This window comes from Triplophysa dalaica, chromosome 20, assembly GCF_015846415.1.
Source record: "Triplophysa dalaica isolate WHDGS20190420 chromosome 20, ASM1584641v1, whole genome shotgun sequence".
Lineage (NCBI taxonomy): Eukaryota > Metazoa > Chordata > Actinopteri > Cypriniformes > Nemacheilidae > Triplophysa > Triplophysa dalaica.
The window spans coordinates 12040125-12056640 of NC_079561.1; the positions used below are offsets into that span (position 1 = coordinate 12040125).

A 16516-nucleotide genomic window follows, 5' to 3' on the forward strand; every position below is an offset into this window, starting at 1 on the left:
AAGGTGGTCTGCCAAATGGCTGAACTCATCAGACAGAACTGCCGCAAACCAGAAAGTGTGGTACGATTGATCTACAGCTAGAATAATAAAGTGACAATCTTGTAGTCTAAAATTTTTTTTTTGTTTTACAGGGAAAAGGCCATAAAAAGACATCTAGCAAACCAGTGAATGGACAGAAAGGAAGACAGCGGCGGAAAATGAAAATGATGGGGATGCTTATAAACTGTTGGCAGAAATTGCTCAGTGTGTCCGCTTATTAAATCACAGCATATATAGGTCTCGGATCGCCTTATTTTTTTTTAAAACCCTATGGACACGATTTCTCCCTTAACATAATTTATACACATTCACACGTTTTATTAAAAGGAACACTTTTTTTTTCCAGAACACTCCATCTGTGAAATAAGCTGAGGTTGGGTCAAATGCATTATACATTAACTTTATCGTCACAGTAAATGTTTATCTTTTCTGTAGTAGCCTATGGTTTCTCTGTTATACAGATAGGATACATGATTTGAGCATAGGCGGTCTGATACTTATTCATGTTAAACAATTGCACAAAATAATCCTCACAATATTATTTTTCATTTGTATAGTGTATTTTCTTTGTATAACCATGGTTTATCTGTAAATACATTGTTAAAAAACTGTAACCATGTCATGGTTAGTTTGTGGTTACTATGGTTTAACTACACTACTAACCATAGTTTGTGATGGAATTAGATAAATATAAAAATTTGCAGTAAAAACATGGTTGATTTTGATTAGGGATATACACGCACACACACATATATATACATTTACTGATGCTGCATATTGAGCCAAATGTACAACTGTAATATGCTGAAGTATTTCAACTTGGGTTCATGTTCTCACAGGTATTACACAAGACTACTCATAACACACACAATAAGCTGTTTTGATAACTTTGTTCTCGTTTTAACAACCGTATTGAAATTGCTTCATGTTTTTAAGGCTGTTTGGTGAAAGAAGGTTCTCATTTGTTTGCAGTTACTACTTTACGGTGCTACATTGTGGAAACCACCATGCATCTGATCTTTTTAATACGAACAATACTGGTTCACATTCATTCAAAGTGGTTATCAGAAACTCATTTAGCAGTTTCCCTCTCTTTGACAAGGATATTTAGCCCTTTTCAGTGTTGCTCGTTTATGTCTATCAAACAATCAACATATTCTGTAAATAAATCAAATCAATTCATAAGACTCTTAAATCACAATTTATTTCGGAATAGAATATTATTCCTCCTTCACCCATGCATTGTAAACCTTATGTAATTTTCACTCCGCCCCAGTCATTCCAACTGAGAATGTGAAGCTGCCGCCATCTTGGGAGGTTCATACTCCGCCGCTATTATTGATTTGATATGTACCGCTACTTGTTTTGTTTAAAATATGGATAAATCGAAAGTTAAAGAACCAGTGGCTTTTCCTGAACGACTCTGCGTAATGCTATTGCAATTTCAAACACAGTAAAACCAACATACCATAGTTAAATTTTCTTAATCAAACAAGAAAAACACTGCATTGAATACACTAGCAGCCGTCCTCCCAAGATGGCGCAACATTCAGCGCGGCGATTAACAAGCTCTTAAGTCTACGACTTTTACTTTGTTGCCCTTTTATCGCCTCACCATCGCATTGACAAGCCTAGGACTTTTATTATGAACTTGTCGAGTTCTACCGGCTCGTCAGCATTGGGTTATACGCATGCGCACTGCGTGCACTTCTTATTGTCATCTGCAGAATTTCTGCATTTTCATATGTAGCTTTGATATTATTGTATTGTTTGAGTCCGTTCGCACCTCTTTGCTTCATGCTCACTTTTCTTTTCACCACCGTGTTTTGCGCCACGTACCTGTCACCGATCATCAGTCATGTCAACGGTAAAGACTTCACCGAGCAGGAAATGTCTCATTACAGGCAAGATTTATACATATTCTACTTAATACAGCGGTAAACATTGACATGCAGTGTGTGGCTGACACGACCACGGTACAGTTGTTGGAACATTTGTTTGAAGTCACAGCTGTTATATCACCTGTAAAGGATAAGCAATGTTCCCTCTAAGACTAAGCAAAGGGCTATTTACTGTCAGTCAGATCGCAATATGGTCTGTGGTCATAAACTGTTTACATTCACAGCCTAACGACGTGACTGCAAGCTAGGCTAGGTTAACTTTACCTGTACAATGCCTTAAAACAAATGTTCTGCTTTTAAGAATGTTGTCGGGCAGTCATTGTGAAAGCTGTTTAACTCATTGTTTCCTTAATAGAGACAGAATAAAGTCCATGTTTTATCATGCCTACAACAACTATCTGGAAAACGCTTACCCTTATGATGAGTTGAGACCTTTGACGTGTGATGGACAGGATACATGGGGCAGGTACAACCATTCTTACATATGGTTTTGGTATTATTTTAGCAATAATTTTACTGGATTAATATGGCTCAAATATTTACAGTCTAAGGAGGAAACGTCACTCTTGTTCTGGTTTGGCCACAAACAAACTTCCCAGTGCATCTATTTTATTCCAGATCTTGCATCCTATGGAATCAAACGTCTATACAATAGTTTATTGTCTCTTATTTTAAAAGCCATGACCTTGACAGGAAGTTTATAAGTTGTATTTTATGGTAATACAATATATTTCTGTCTCTTTCTTTAAGTTTCTCTCTCACACTCATTGATGCACTGGACACATTGCTGGTATGTCATTCAATCTTAAATGATGTGACTTCAACTTTAGTTGAGATGCTAAAAATGTAGTTATATTTAAATCTCCTTCCAGATTTTGGGGAACCACACAGAGTTCCAGCGTGTGGCCACATTGCTTCAGGACACGATTGACTTTGACACTGATGTGAATGCGTCCGTTTTCGAGACAAACATTCGGGGTAAGGCAGCTGGTGTTGTGTTAGGCCTTCTTATCTGGTAAAACCGGTTTCAAGCCTCATTCAAAAGAAAAGTCCTAGACATTGAAATTCAACGACTACAATGGTTACTTTGACTAGTCACTTGTGTATGTGGTAAATTACGTTCTTGTCACCTAAAGAAGTGTGCTTCCCTACAGTGGTCGGTGGGCTTCTGTCGGCCCATCTGCTTTCCAAGCGCGCAGGGATGGAGGTTGAGGAGGGCTGGCCTTGCTCTGGACCTCTCCTGCGGTTGGCAGAGGATGCTGCCCGTAAACTACTGCCTGGTATGTGAGCAAATGCACATGTCAAGTCTGAAGACCTTCATTTATAAAAACATATATAACTTAACGACTGTATCGCTAGAAACCCAGACAGATTTTAGGTGTTTGTCATTGCAATGGGAGTGCATGGTGCTTTGACACCTTACATACATCAACACCATACAATGCAACCTGCTCATTTCAGCATTCCAGACCCCCACAGGCATGCCATATGGCACAGTTAACCTTCTGAAGGGTGTTGACCCCACTGAGACCCCTGTCACCTGTACTGCTGGAGTGGGCACCTTCATCCTGGAGTTCTCCACCCTTAGCCGACTCACGGGAGACCCTGTGTTTGAGAATGTGGCACGCAAAGCTCTCAAGGCTTTATGGAGAACACGCTCCGATATTGGCTTGGTAAGATCTTTTTATCTGCCGGTCATGGAGTTTGTCGCACATTCGTGACACTAAGAAGTTTATTCAAAATACTTTGGTTTTAGCTTTGACCTTTGCTGCGTGAGTTTTCATAATAAATGTCTGTGTGCTTTGTATTTTTATTTTGTATATAGACACATACACCTACACATAAATGGGCATATTTTGGGAATATTTGCATGTACATATTTACATTTATATATATATAATAAAAAAAAAGGTCTTAAATATATGTATGTGTACGTTTTTATAAATACGAAATGAATATGCACAGTGCACAAACATATATTATGTAAGCACAAACTCTTCGTGTATCAGCCTTGCATAACTGTTTTCAAAGTGTCTATTTTGTATAAATTTTTATTATATAGTGACAGATGGATATATTGCGCTATCTGATAATTTTGGTAGATATTTAGAATTGTAAAAAAATATTAAAAAAAATACATTTATTATCCTCAGCTCAAGCAGTTTTTCTGTTTGTCTGCTCGGTAGTAATTTTTTTTTAAAAAAGGTACACAAATATTGTATATTAATCCTAATAATACATTTAAATTCCCTTTTTTTTATTTAGCCACATTTAGCTGCCCTAGATTAACTTAATGTCATATGTGCAGTGTGCATCTTTTCACGGTTTCAAGTCTTTTTAATGCTAAGCTACATGCTACTCACAGGCCATATAATACACAAAAGTATTGTTATTTAGTGTCACCCATTTTCTGTATGTCTCTCATTTACTGTATTTGACGTTTTGTTATATTAACCTCTTATTATGCTCTTTAGTATCGGTATCTGCTATTAAAAAACCCATATCGGTAGACCATTACAAGTGAATCACAATTTTTTTTTTTTAAATGATTCAGAAGAACTAATCAACTTTTTATAGAATAATTTAAATAACACATACATCTGGCAGTCTATTTGATGTCTTTATTTACATCTGCAAGACATATGTTTAAATGTTTGCTCATCTGCAACACGTCTCTGATACAGAAGACACGGACATCTAGAAGATGTTTGTAAGATGTTTATGATTTAGAATGTATGTAAAACTGGTCTCTCTAAGATGTTTATCGTATGTTTTTACACAGCAGATGTTTAACAGACATCTTAAAGATGCACCTGTGCTATCTTGGCCTGTTTGTTTACATTCTGAATTTAAAAAGCAAAAGCAAAATTCTGTTTTTGATTTGACACATTGAAACTTTCTGTAATTATAAAAAAATATAAACAACTGCACACGTATATTACCAGGATGGCTTTGGCTTACTCCACCTTACTGACCTATATGTACTGTCTTTTCAGGTGGGCAACCATATAGATGTTGTAACCTCTAAGTGGGTGGCTCAGGATGCAGGGATTGGTGCGGGAGTGGATTCATACTTTGAGTATCTTGTAAAGGGAGCCATCATGTTGCAAGACGAGGAGCTGCTGACAATGTTTTATGGTGAAAATATATTATTACAGTCTTCTTGTGACTGTTGATACATTACAATATTGCAAATGTCTTGGTGTTTTGCTTATCGTAACACCAATGACTAATACGTTTGATGGTGACTGTTTTTTCTTTCTTGTATATAAGCATGAACAAGCCCTCAATGTGTGTTGCAGAATATGATAAGTCCATAAAGAACTACACAAAATTTGATGATTGGTATCTGTGGGTACAGATGCATAAGGGAACCGTATCAATGCCTGTGTTTCAATCTCTGGAGGCTTTCTGGCCCGGATTACAGGTGAGAGACGATCCCTTATCTTACATGAGTCCAATACACTACAGGGTTTATTTATTTTGAGTTAATTTGGTTTATAAATCATCTATCAGTCATATGGACATCTTAAATTCTTCTGGTACCAATTCATATATATGTTGTTCTGTATTGTTTATTTTAAAATCAGAGTTTAATAGGTGATATTTCTAGTGCAACAAAGACCTTCCATAATTACTACAGCGTATGGCGTCAGTTTGGAGGCCTTCCGGAGTTCTACAGCATTCCTCAAGGATATACAGTGGACAAACGGGAGGGATACCCTCTTCGGCCAGGTATCTACAATATTAAAGATTATTGGGGTATCTTCGAATGATTCATGTTAATCATTATTTGGTTGTCTTTAGCAAGTAACGCTGTTGTTCTTTTTCATACTGCTGTAAGTTCACTCAAAACTTCAGTTCATGCTGAGCAGTTTGTCTTCATGAACGACACCTTAAATTGCATGACCTGTACTGTGCTTTTATCAAGCTAATAGTTTATTACTGCTGATTGATAAAACAGGCACATTATCCCATAGGCTGATAGAGGAATTCTAGCAACTACCCAGAACATCTAAGCAACCATATAGAACTCCCTGGTAATGCTTTAGCATTTTCCCAGGGCACCTAAGCAATTACGTTGAACTCCCTAGCGATGCTCTAGCGACAACCAGAACAACTTAGAAACCACCTAGACCTCCCCGACGATGCTTTAGCAACTTCCCAGATCCCCGTAGCAACCAGTTAGAACTCCCTAGTGACGGTTTGGTAACTTGCCAGAACACCTAAGCAACCACTGAGTAGTGCTCTCGCAACTACCCGGTATACCCTTACAACCACCTAGAACTTCTTAGCGATACTTTAGAAACTACTCATGACCACTTAGCAACCACCAAGCAATGCTCTGACAACTACCTAGAATACCATAGCTACCACTGACTAAAGCTCTAGCAACTACCCAAAACACCTTAGCAACCACCTAGTAATCCTATTGCAACTACTCAGAACACCTCAGCAACGAAAGAGTAATGCTTTTGCAACTTCCAAGAGCACCAAAGCAACCATTTAGAACTCCCTAATGACGGTTTAGCAACTACCTAGAATACCATAGCAACCACTGACTAATGCTCTAGCAACTACCCAAAACACCTTAGCAGCCACCTAGTAATCCTCTAGCAACTACCCAGAACACCTTAGCAACCATATAGAACACCCTGGTAATACTCTAGCATTTTCCCAGGACACCTAAGCAATCACACAGAACTCCCTAGCGATGTTCTAGCAACTACCAGAACACCTTAGTATCCTACTAATAATGGTCTAGCAACTACTCAGACCGCCTAGCAACCACAGAGTAATGCTCTAGCAACTACCAAGAACACCTCGGCAACCACCTAGCGATGGTTTAGCAACTACCCAGAGCACCTAAGCAACCATTTAGAACTCCCTTATGATGGTTTAGCAACTTACCAGAACACCTTAGCAATCACTGAGTAGTGCTCTTGCAACTACCCAGTATACCTTAACAACTACATAGGACTTCCTGGCGATACTTTAGCAACTACTCATGATCACTTAGCAACCACCTAGCAATGCCCTGACAACTACCCAGAATACCATAGCAACCACTTACTAATAGTCTCACGTCTACCCAAAACACCTTAGCATCTACTTAGGAATGTTTTAGCAACTAGGGCTGCGATACTATTCGAAAAGAAACCGGTGGATGTGACGTTTTAGGCGCAGTTTGTCAGTGAAAAACTGTTAAATTCATCTGCAGCCTTAACCCAGAGAGTGCTCTCGCACAGAATCTCCAATGATCCATAGAAGAAGTACCACAAGTATAACCAGGAAATGCCTTCTTCCTATCTACATTTACATTTAAATTTAGGCATTTGGCAGACGCTTTTATCCAAAGGGACCTACATTGCTTTATCCTATACATTTTACATAGGTATTTGCAATCCCCTGGGATCGAACCCACAACCTTGCGTTGTTAACACAATGCTCTTACCACTGAGCTACAGGAAAGCTATCTGGCATCTTTCTATCACTGTTTTTCTAGCCTCCTCGGGTATTTTCATGATAAAATAGCATATTTATAATGATGATTTTTGAGTGGTATTGCTTTTTTAAATGCACATTTTAAGTGACTCAAACGCTTTTCCCACAGATCACAGTGCAGTGCTTCACGAACAAGCTGCGCATAAAACATAATTGCAGCCTTTGCGATTTCACAATCATGATACCCACATCGATTTAATCACGATTTGAATGGGAATTGTGATTTATGATGCAACCCTACTATCAACTACCCAGTATACCATAGCAACCACCTAGCACTCGCTAGTGATACTTAAGCAACTACTCGGGACCCCTTAGCAACCACCTACAATGCTCTGACGACTACCCAGAACACTTAAGCAAGCAACTACGATGCTCTAGCAAATACTCAGTATACCCTAGCAACCACCCAGAAGACCTTAGCAACCACTTAGGTATACTTTTGTAAGGACCCAGTATACATTAGAAAACCACTAAGCTATGCATTTGTTACTACTCAGGACACCAAAGCAACCACCTAAAAATCACTCAAAACACTGTAGAAATGATTTCACAAATGCTGTGAAAGTTGGCAACATACAAATAATCAATCATTTTTCAAAGCTCAGACTGTGTGTTTGTGTTTTAGAGTTGATCGAGAGTGCCATGTATCTGTATAAGGCCACCGGTGACCCGACCTTCATGCAGCTCGGCCGGGATGCAGTAGAATCTATAGATAAAATCAGCAGGGTGAACTGTGGCTTTGCCACTGTGAGTTCCACTTCAGTTTATTAGTCATAAGTCTCAAATCTTTTACATTACATATACTGTATCTACAAACATGAAATCTTCACCTGTCTGCTTCTTATGAAGGTTAAGGACGTGAGGGACCACAAGCTGGATAACCGCATGGAGTCCTTCTTTCTGGCGGAGACCATTAAATACCTCTACCTCCTTTTCGATCCTGAAAACTTCCTGCACAACAACGGTACCGAGTTCGAGCTCGGCGGCCCGCAGGGGGACTGCGTACTCAACGCGGGGGGTTACATCTTCAACACTGAGGCTCATCCGTTGGACCCTGCTGCCCTTCACTGCTGTAGCCGGGACCAGGAGGAACACAAAGAGCTACAGGATATACTCCTCGGCTTCTCTGAAGCACTCAGGCCCTCCATGGACCAATCAGAGGAGACTTCAGGGGCCTGGGACCCGCCTGAGAGCATAGCACTGAAGCCGGGCGAGAGACGGAAAGCTCCTGTGCTTTCTTGCCCCACTCAACCTTTTAGTGCCAAACTGGCTGTTATGGGTCAAGTCTTCTCTGACAACTCGTGAACAGACTTCAATCTTTTTGTGAACAGTGTACAAAGATGGAGAGTATGTTTGTAATTTAATTTTGGAAAGATTAAATGTTTTCTAAATGTGTGGATTTTTTCCACTCCCTTTTATTAAAAAAGTTTTAGATAATGATTCAAGTGAAGTTATTTGCTGTTATTTTAGACTAGCAAATTTTTAAAAAACAATACGTGGCTGCAAAAATGAAGTTATTGGTATGCCCGTCTTGTTTTCCAGTACAAATATCAAAATATTCTTTGTTTAAAATAGTTTAATAAAATGTTTAATAAAAAAGTAAAACCTAATTTAAATACATTTTTTTGTAAATTAAGCCACTTAATATTTCAGATCGCAAGCTAGTTAAAAAAGTATTTATTTAAACATTATTAACAATAAAGACCGATATTCTTGTCAAATCTTTGTTACAGGGATTAAGAAGAGCAGCGCATTTTCTCCGCTGTCAGTTTATTAACTGGCTGAGGAACAAACTTATCAGAGTGAAATAGGCCTTAATGCTTGTTTCTTATCAAGAACATGTAAAACAAAATGATCAAGATAACCATATACCTGTCATATACTTTCAAAATTGCGTATTTACAAGATTTCTAAATATATACATTTTACTGGTGGGTGGATCACTGTAAATAGACGGTTTCATTTTAACAACATAAACGTTACTGCGCATGCATATTTTGTGACACTAATTTAACTTCCCGTAGAAATTCTGAAACAAAAGTGCCTGTAGATGATCTCTGATAACAATCAAAAGAAACCACGAAGATTGTAACTTGGCTATCTTGTCTTTTCTATGTTATGATACACCCGTTCTCCACACGTAGGCCTACTTTACGCGTTGTCGAGGTTTTAAAATTCGCACGTTTTGACCCTCTTGGCTTTCCATACGTGTTAAAAGTATTGTCCCCGTTCGCGTTCCATAAGCCAGCATCGCTAGTTATACGTCTGTTGTTTTGATGTGTTGAAAACACGTACTACTGCAGGGAAGTTAAAGCATTAAAGCGCTTGCACATACACGTTTTCATCGTAAACACGTTCAGTATTTGTTGTCTTTGTCAATATCTATAATCATTCAGAAACTGTTTTTGTGTCGCAACTGCAGCATCCGGATGAATTATAAACCAAGGTTAATTTTCGTAAGGGGCAGATCTCCACTTTGGCAATGTTTGTGTATATTTGTGCATATTCTCTCCCCTTTCACTGTCTCCAGCACGAAAGTAGCAAAATACAGAGGTGAATTTCACGTGGATGTATCGCGTTTGTGACTCTACTGTGCAGTTACTTAAGAGTGGTCTCACAAAACGACCATTTCTGAAAGATTGTGTGAAAATTGTGTGACAATAATCAAAATACTGAATGTATTCATGATAATAACGGGTATGGGAAAGTCAAGTGATTATGAGACATTCAACAGGCGAACTCACCGCTTGATAAGGCAGAATATTCTAGCAATGTAGCTACTAGTTGTATCGTCTACAGAGACGTAATAATCTGAAAAAAATATTTTTTTTCTTTGTGCTCCAATACGTGTTCATGCGATTTAGTGTTTTTATCAGCTTGCAGCCGCACATCCATGCTCGTAACTAGCGATGCTTACGGTGGCCGCTAGGTGTCACTGCGCTGCAACAGAATAAAACACATGCAAACACAAAAAAACAATCAAATTCAGAAAGCATCTCCATTAGTTTGGCATCACATGCCCTGCAAATAGTCGAAACACAAACAAACACAGAAACGCGCTGCAAATTCTCGCAACACAAACAAACACTGAAACGCGCTGCAAGCTAAACGGACGACAACGGAAGTGTTTCCGGGGGACCCCCAAAACTGATGCACCTGATTGGGACCGTAGATGTTGGCCACGCCTTCAAGCAATGACGAATTTTGGAACACTTAAAGCGCTGTGTGTAAATGAAGATGCAATCCCAAATGAATCCGTGTATCATTCGTTCTTTTCATATTCAATTGAGCTTGCAAAATCGGAAAATAAAAAAAACGGTTTGTTATTTCGTTATTCGTTTATAAATGTTATACCAAATAACGGGTCATTTTTCGTACTTTTGATTTAATGCTCCGTTCAAAAATAGGAAATGGAAATAAAGGGGGGGGGGGGCACGACCGATTTTGATATTTAATTTGTTCGATTTGCGTGAACCGGAACTTGGTGTTAAATAATTGAAGTAAAATATCAAAGACCTGGTGACCTAGACAAGTGCATAACTCTCCTCAGGCCAATAAGACGAGAGTGCAGTTTCCCGTTATGCATTTGGCTACAGCAAGCCATTTGTTAGTGGGAGACGAACCATTCAGCCACTCCTTACAAAACCTGTCACTGCAGTTTAACCCGTGCAAATTTTAATTTATCAGAATAAGATGAGGACTACACGTTACCTATAGGGTGGTTTGCTGCCCAACAATAACTTGCATAGGAATCTTCATAAATAATAATGAAAAAAGCACAAAGTCCTTTTATGTGTGTTCTACTACAAATATATTTTGTTCTGTTATTGGTAGTGATTCATGTGTTGAGCTACCACAAAAAAGTGGTAGCTGGTTGCCTCAACTCTTTTTTTTACAGTGAGGGGGTAGATGAATTATGGTACTTAAATTAAAAACCCACTCAGCATTTAAACAATATTTATGGGCTAAAACACCTTTTAAAATCCAAGCAATGTAGTTTCTTTATAGCAAGCCTGCATACCAGAACCATGTAAAAGATGTAAAGACGTGGCTTAGGAACTGTGTTATTGATATCTGGTCGGATTCACACAAATTTGTTGATTGTTGTGATTAATTTGTTGTTTAAAGCTAAACTCTATAGCTGTGTCCCAATTCGGGAGCTGATTTTAATTCCGATGCGTCACAGCAATGCGACTGAAGGCTGTGCCGATTCAAACGTTGCTTCAAAAGCGACTTTATTTCCGCGGGGTTTTAAGGACGAACGAATTTATCCTTCACAGCTTGGCTATCGCGAGATTCATTGCGCACCTTTACCAGCTTCAACATTTTAAATAATCATTCAAAACTTTAGTTAAATATAAGTATGTAATTCACAAAAACGGTCCATTTCAGTGTTTTATTTTATATATGATGTTGTTCGTTAACATTATTGATGCATTATGGGGTTTTAAAGTCTAAAAATCTAAAGTCTAAAAAATCTAATTCTAAGGTTGGTTAATTTAATACACTGTTGGGCTGTTTAAATGTACAGAAACATGTCATATTCTCTAAAATAAAATATTATTTTTCTGGCTCCGTATTTGTTTAATAAAGTCAGAAACGTCTCTGCTGTGTCCTGCTGCTGTCACCGCAACATGAGCATCAGGTGACGCAATTAGGTAATCCTCTGTAACTTGGCTTTAAGGCAGACCGTCTCGTTTCAGTTCGGTTCTTGGACTTTTGAGGCTGCATGCTTTGAACAACAAGTCCTCGTTTTTAAGTCCTCGACCTTACAAGGTTGAAGCACCCGAATTGGAACACAGTTTATTTAATGGCGGAAAATCGTTGACAGCGCTCGTTAGTGTCAATCGGATTCTGGTGGCCAATCAAAGGAAGGAAGGATTAGTGACCAATCGAATGAGAGAAGGCGGGATTTGCTAATGACAAATGCCCAGTGGAAGGCCCGTTCAAGTGTGAAAGAGCGCGATGTATGTAAGTAGCTAAATGGTTATTGTTTGACAACAGTTAATCATAGAAATGTAATGGCCGTTCGCCTATAAAGACGGGCAAATCCTGCCGCGTCGCTTTCTCCCTTTTTCTGGCGCTCACTTTCGGTCTGCCGTTATTTTTGAACGCTTCACGTGCGTCAACATTACTGGACATCAGAATCGGTTTCGTCAGGTTCGTTAAAGGCGGGCATACACTGTGCGATTTCAGCAAAGTTCTCAACTACGGGTACGAGTAAACCGTATACGAAGTAAATATCAAGCTCGCTATATATTTGCTGTCAAGTGCTGGTTATACTCGACGCAGTCGCTAGTTCGCCTGGGTGCGCGCGCCAAATATGACGTCATCGCGGAGTTGGCGGAAGTTCGCTTTGTGTCCGCGCGAACTCATTTCGCGTGGCGGCGTGCACGACATTTTTTGTGACTCGAGCGAACTGTACGCGCGGCGCCGCAGTCAACATGAAAGCTTTGAAGAGATTTTGGCTGAACATGTACGCCTGTACAGACATCTTTAACCATCAGTGTGTCTGTTTTATATTGTATTCAGAATAAAACAAGATTTATAAACATTGCTCTTTTGAACTATTCTTATATCTTCACATTTTATATAACAAAGACATCCAATGGGTTAATCTATGGCAATGTACATTGAGCAGTCCCTAACCAACAATATGTAGAAATGTGTCTGCATTATGCACAGAAATGAAAGAGTGAACAAAAATGTTGATATAAAAATTTATTAAATCAACAAACAATAGTTCGAAATGCATTTCCCCGTCCAGGACATACATCTGCTTAACAAGAGCGATGTATTCTACATCTCCACGTTTTGTGCATGCAGTGGGTGAACATGCCATCTCCGTTTTAGCCCTTTTTTTATAGTAGCAACAACACAAAAACTCCTACGTTTCCTTGTCGAGCAGCTGCTCGCAAGACGGCATTCTGAATTATCTGACGTAATTCCGGTAAAATTCCTACTTTTCTTCTTCCTGCGGATTTACAGAACGATTTCGTTCGTGCGCCCCCTGTCGTTTCAAAGAATATCTCAACGGCGAATGCGTCTGGTATAAACGTCTCGTCCGTTTGGGGAGTTGCGCGAGGCTCGCGAAGCGGAGCCAGGCTCGAGTATAAACAGGCCTAAAGACGTGGCCAACGTGGTTTAAAGTTATCTATTTTGCAACACATACTTGAGATAAGCAACAGACCTCACTCTTAGCCTTTTATGTCGAGAAAAGATAAATTCGGCACGACTGAAAAGACGAATTGTCCGACTCAGAAATCCCCTCAAATTCGGACCGAACTCGCACAGACTATTCCCGCCTTAAAGGGATAGTTCAGCCAAAAATTCCCAATTTGCCGTTTATGTACTCACCCTGATGCCATCCGAGATGTATGTGACATTTTTTTTCTTGAGTAGAACCATAAAGAAGTTTGTTTGGTAAATCCGCAGCCCTCTCTGCTTCATATAATGGGAGTCTATGGGGTCCACCTGTCTAAGAGTTTCTAAAGCACATCATTCCAAAAAACGGCTCCTGGCGACATGTTGACGTTTCGTGAAGTGACTCACAAATTTTCACAAATTCGAACGTCATTATTAATAATATAAGCCATACTGTACAGCCTCAACAATACCTTTCTGCAGGTTGCGCTAAACGTACCAGACGCTGCATATTATGGCTAATAAGTTCAGTTTTATGAAAATATCAAACGATTCGCATCACAAAAGGTCAACATGTTGCCAGGAGCCGTTTTTGGAATTATGTGCTTTAGGAACTCTTAGACAGGTGCACCCCATAGACTCCCATTATATGAAGCAGAGAGGGCTGCGGATTTACCAAACAAACTTCTTTATGGCTCTACTCAAGAAAAAATGTCACATACATCTCGGATTATGATTATTTTTACTGTATGTTGTTACTTGCACAATCAATGACAGTTTTTGTTTTGTCATGGTTGTTTAAGGGTTTCTTGTTTGTCCTGGAGTCATTTAACTGTCCATTGATCTTCTGAAAAAATATCCAGGTTCTCCAGAATCATTGCTTTTTCAGCATTTCTGTGTATTTCATGTCCAACAGTAACTGTATGATGCTGAGATTAATCTGTTTGCATTGAGGACCTATCAAGAGACTCGCACAACTATTACAATAGAAGGAAACATTCAGTGATGCTCATGAAGGGAACGCGATTCATTTAAAGTCCAGTGGGTGTAAACTGCTGAAAAACTTTTTTTGGGTGTAAATTGTTTAATTTCATTTTCTGAGTATGTATATATTTATTTTTCATTGCGTTATACATTTCAGAAGATTTTAAAATAAACAAAACAATAAAAAATGTACATACAGAAATCAAAATAAATGGCAGAACAACAATCGTTTTTATCGTATTTCAACATTTAGAAACAGATCCCAGGTCCACCATTTTAATGAATGCATTTAATAGTTAAAACACTACATATTTAGTAGTTTTATATCATTTATTGTTTTGACATTTATAGACGCAGCATAAATATATACATGCAAAATGTCTTACCGGTACACATTACAGATGAATAACAAAGCATTTAGTGAACGAATCCAAATTAAAGTGAAATAAAATAAAGTTCCGGACTTGCCGTACTCCTCAAAAACACCCAGTCAGAGAAACTGACCATTGAGCACATTGTTCTGCTGAGCCACAGACCTACTGACCTGCCTACGTTATCTCTGCGTCAGATCTGAGCCTATAAAAACAAGCTGAGACCAGTTAGCTCTCATTCTGTCTCTCGCTCGCTTACGGTTGACTATGGTTTGCTTGCGTGCAGTTGACTAACAGTGAAATGGGTCGGATATTTGCCAAACCGGTGAACCCTATGGGTTTTCGGTCGGAGAGGTGTGCAAAAAACAATTTAAACGTGCACCATCGAGCACATATACGGATAATTCACCTCCTTGGAGACGGAGAACAGGTCAGGATGACAGAAAATAATATCATGTTCCAATCAAATGTTTAGGGTGAACTCACTTATAAATATTTTCCGACATGCAGTTTTTTGAGGTTTCAAACTGTGAGGTGCTTTTAAACATTATACTAAGTCTTGTGTTTTCTGTTTCGTCTAACACAAGGTTTAAGAGAAATATGTTACTCAAGTGACCCTAAAGAGCTGAACACTAAAATGTAATGAAGGATTATGACAATAAATGAGAAGTTTATTAACGTTTACATGTTATAGACGTGTTATATGAATGTGTGAAACACTTAAAAATATTTGAATGAAACCTTTTCAATGTATTATAACTAGTGATCTGTTATATAATGTAAAAATCTTGTTATTGTTGTGTTAACGGGACACCTGTCGAGAATGCTTTTAATTTACTGGATAATACAACCTATATTTTGTATGCTGGATGTTGTTATTTACTGTTAAGTTTTTAATGTATATATACATTATTTAGGATACTTGCAAGATAGTCTTATGCTTTAACTAATAGGTTAAAAGTATGATGTTAAACTGAATGAATGAACAGTTTCTCTTGTTGAGAAAGAGTAAAAGTTGTACTGTTGAACTCTTCTGTCACTTTTTAATATCCTGCTGGTAATGGAATGGAAGTGTTCATTATTTCATATATATACATAATATTTGGTTTAATTGATCTTGTGTTTGATCTCTTTCCTCTCTACAGATGGGATTTCGGTTCAGAATGTCACTCTAGAGTTCCAGGAAAATCAGGAAACTCTTACCAGTGACCAGAATATCCACATGCTTTTTGGGTTGGATTTCATCAACGATTTTGTTCAGAATCAAGTCCGTATAGAGACTGGGATGAAGAAATTCAACCAGCTCAAGTTCACATGTACTCGGTCTGTGATGAGGACATCCAGAAAGAGGAGAAGCCCAGTTTGTACATTCTGGGTTCGTTATACCAACAGAACACACCTACACATATTTATTTATATGTATGAAATTCATATACATGACCAGAATATAAGGACAAATATTGTTATAATAGCTTTTGAATTGCTAATTCTTTGTGTTATGTCAACTTCATTTCTCTTTTAATAGAGATCAACTCCTGCTTGTATGAGATTGTTGAAATGCTGGATCAG

At 38.5% G+C, this 16516-nt stretch overlaps 1 protein-coding gene across 1 annotated transcript; it reads left to right on the forward strand.

Moving 5' to 3' along the window:
* The first annotated feature begins 1727 nt into the window (after window positions 1-1727).
* Window positions 1728-8888, forward strand: edem2 (ER degradation enhancer, mannosidase alpha-like 2). The gene is made up of 11 exons (XM_056733922.1): window positions 1728-1943; window positions 2296-2406; window positions 2691-2730; window positions 2813-2918; window positions 3095-3220; window positions 3402-3613; window positions 4937-5078; window positions 5243-5367; window positions 5531-5675; window positions 8074-8195; window positions 8298-8888. The coding sequence occupies exons 1-11, from the start codon at window positions 1837-1839 to the stop codon at window positions 8751-8753; spliced, it is 1692 nt and encodes a 563-aa protein (XP_056589900.1). The 5' UTR covers window positions 1728-1836; the 3' UTR covers window positions 8754-8888.
* The last annotated feature ends 7628 nt before the right edge of the window (window positions 8889-16516 follow it).

What these genes read in the sequence shown, in the direction of transcription:
- edem2 (XM_056733922.1), top strand. Translation starts at nt 1,837, where the DNA reads ATGCTCACTTTTCTTTTCACCACCGTGTTTTGCGCCACGTACCTGTCA. An exon ending in GCTGCTGACAATGTTTTATG is followed by an intron (nt 5,079 to 5,242) that starts GTGAAAATATAT and finishes TGTGTGTTGCAG; the next exon opens with AATATGATAAGTCCATAAAG. An exon ending in TGAACTGTGGCTTTGCCACT is followed by an intron (nt 8,196 to 8,297) that starts GTGAGTTCCACT and finishes CTTCTTATGAAG; the next exon opens with GTTAAGGACGTGAGGGACCA.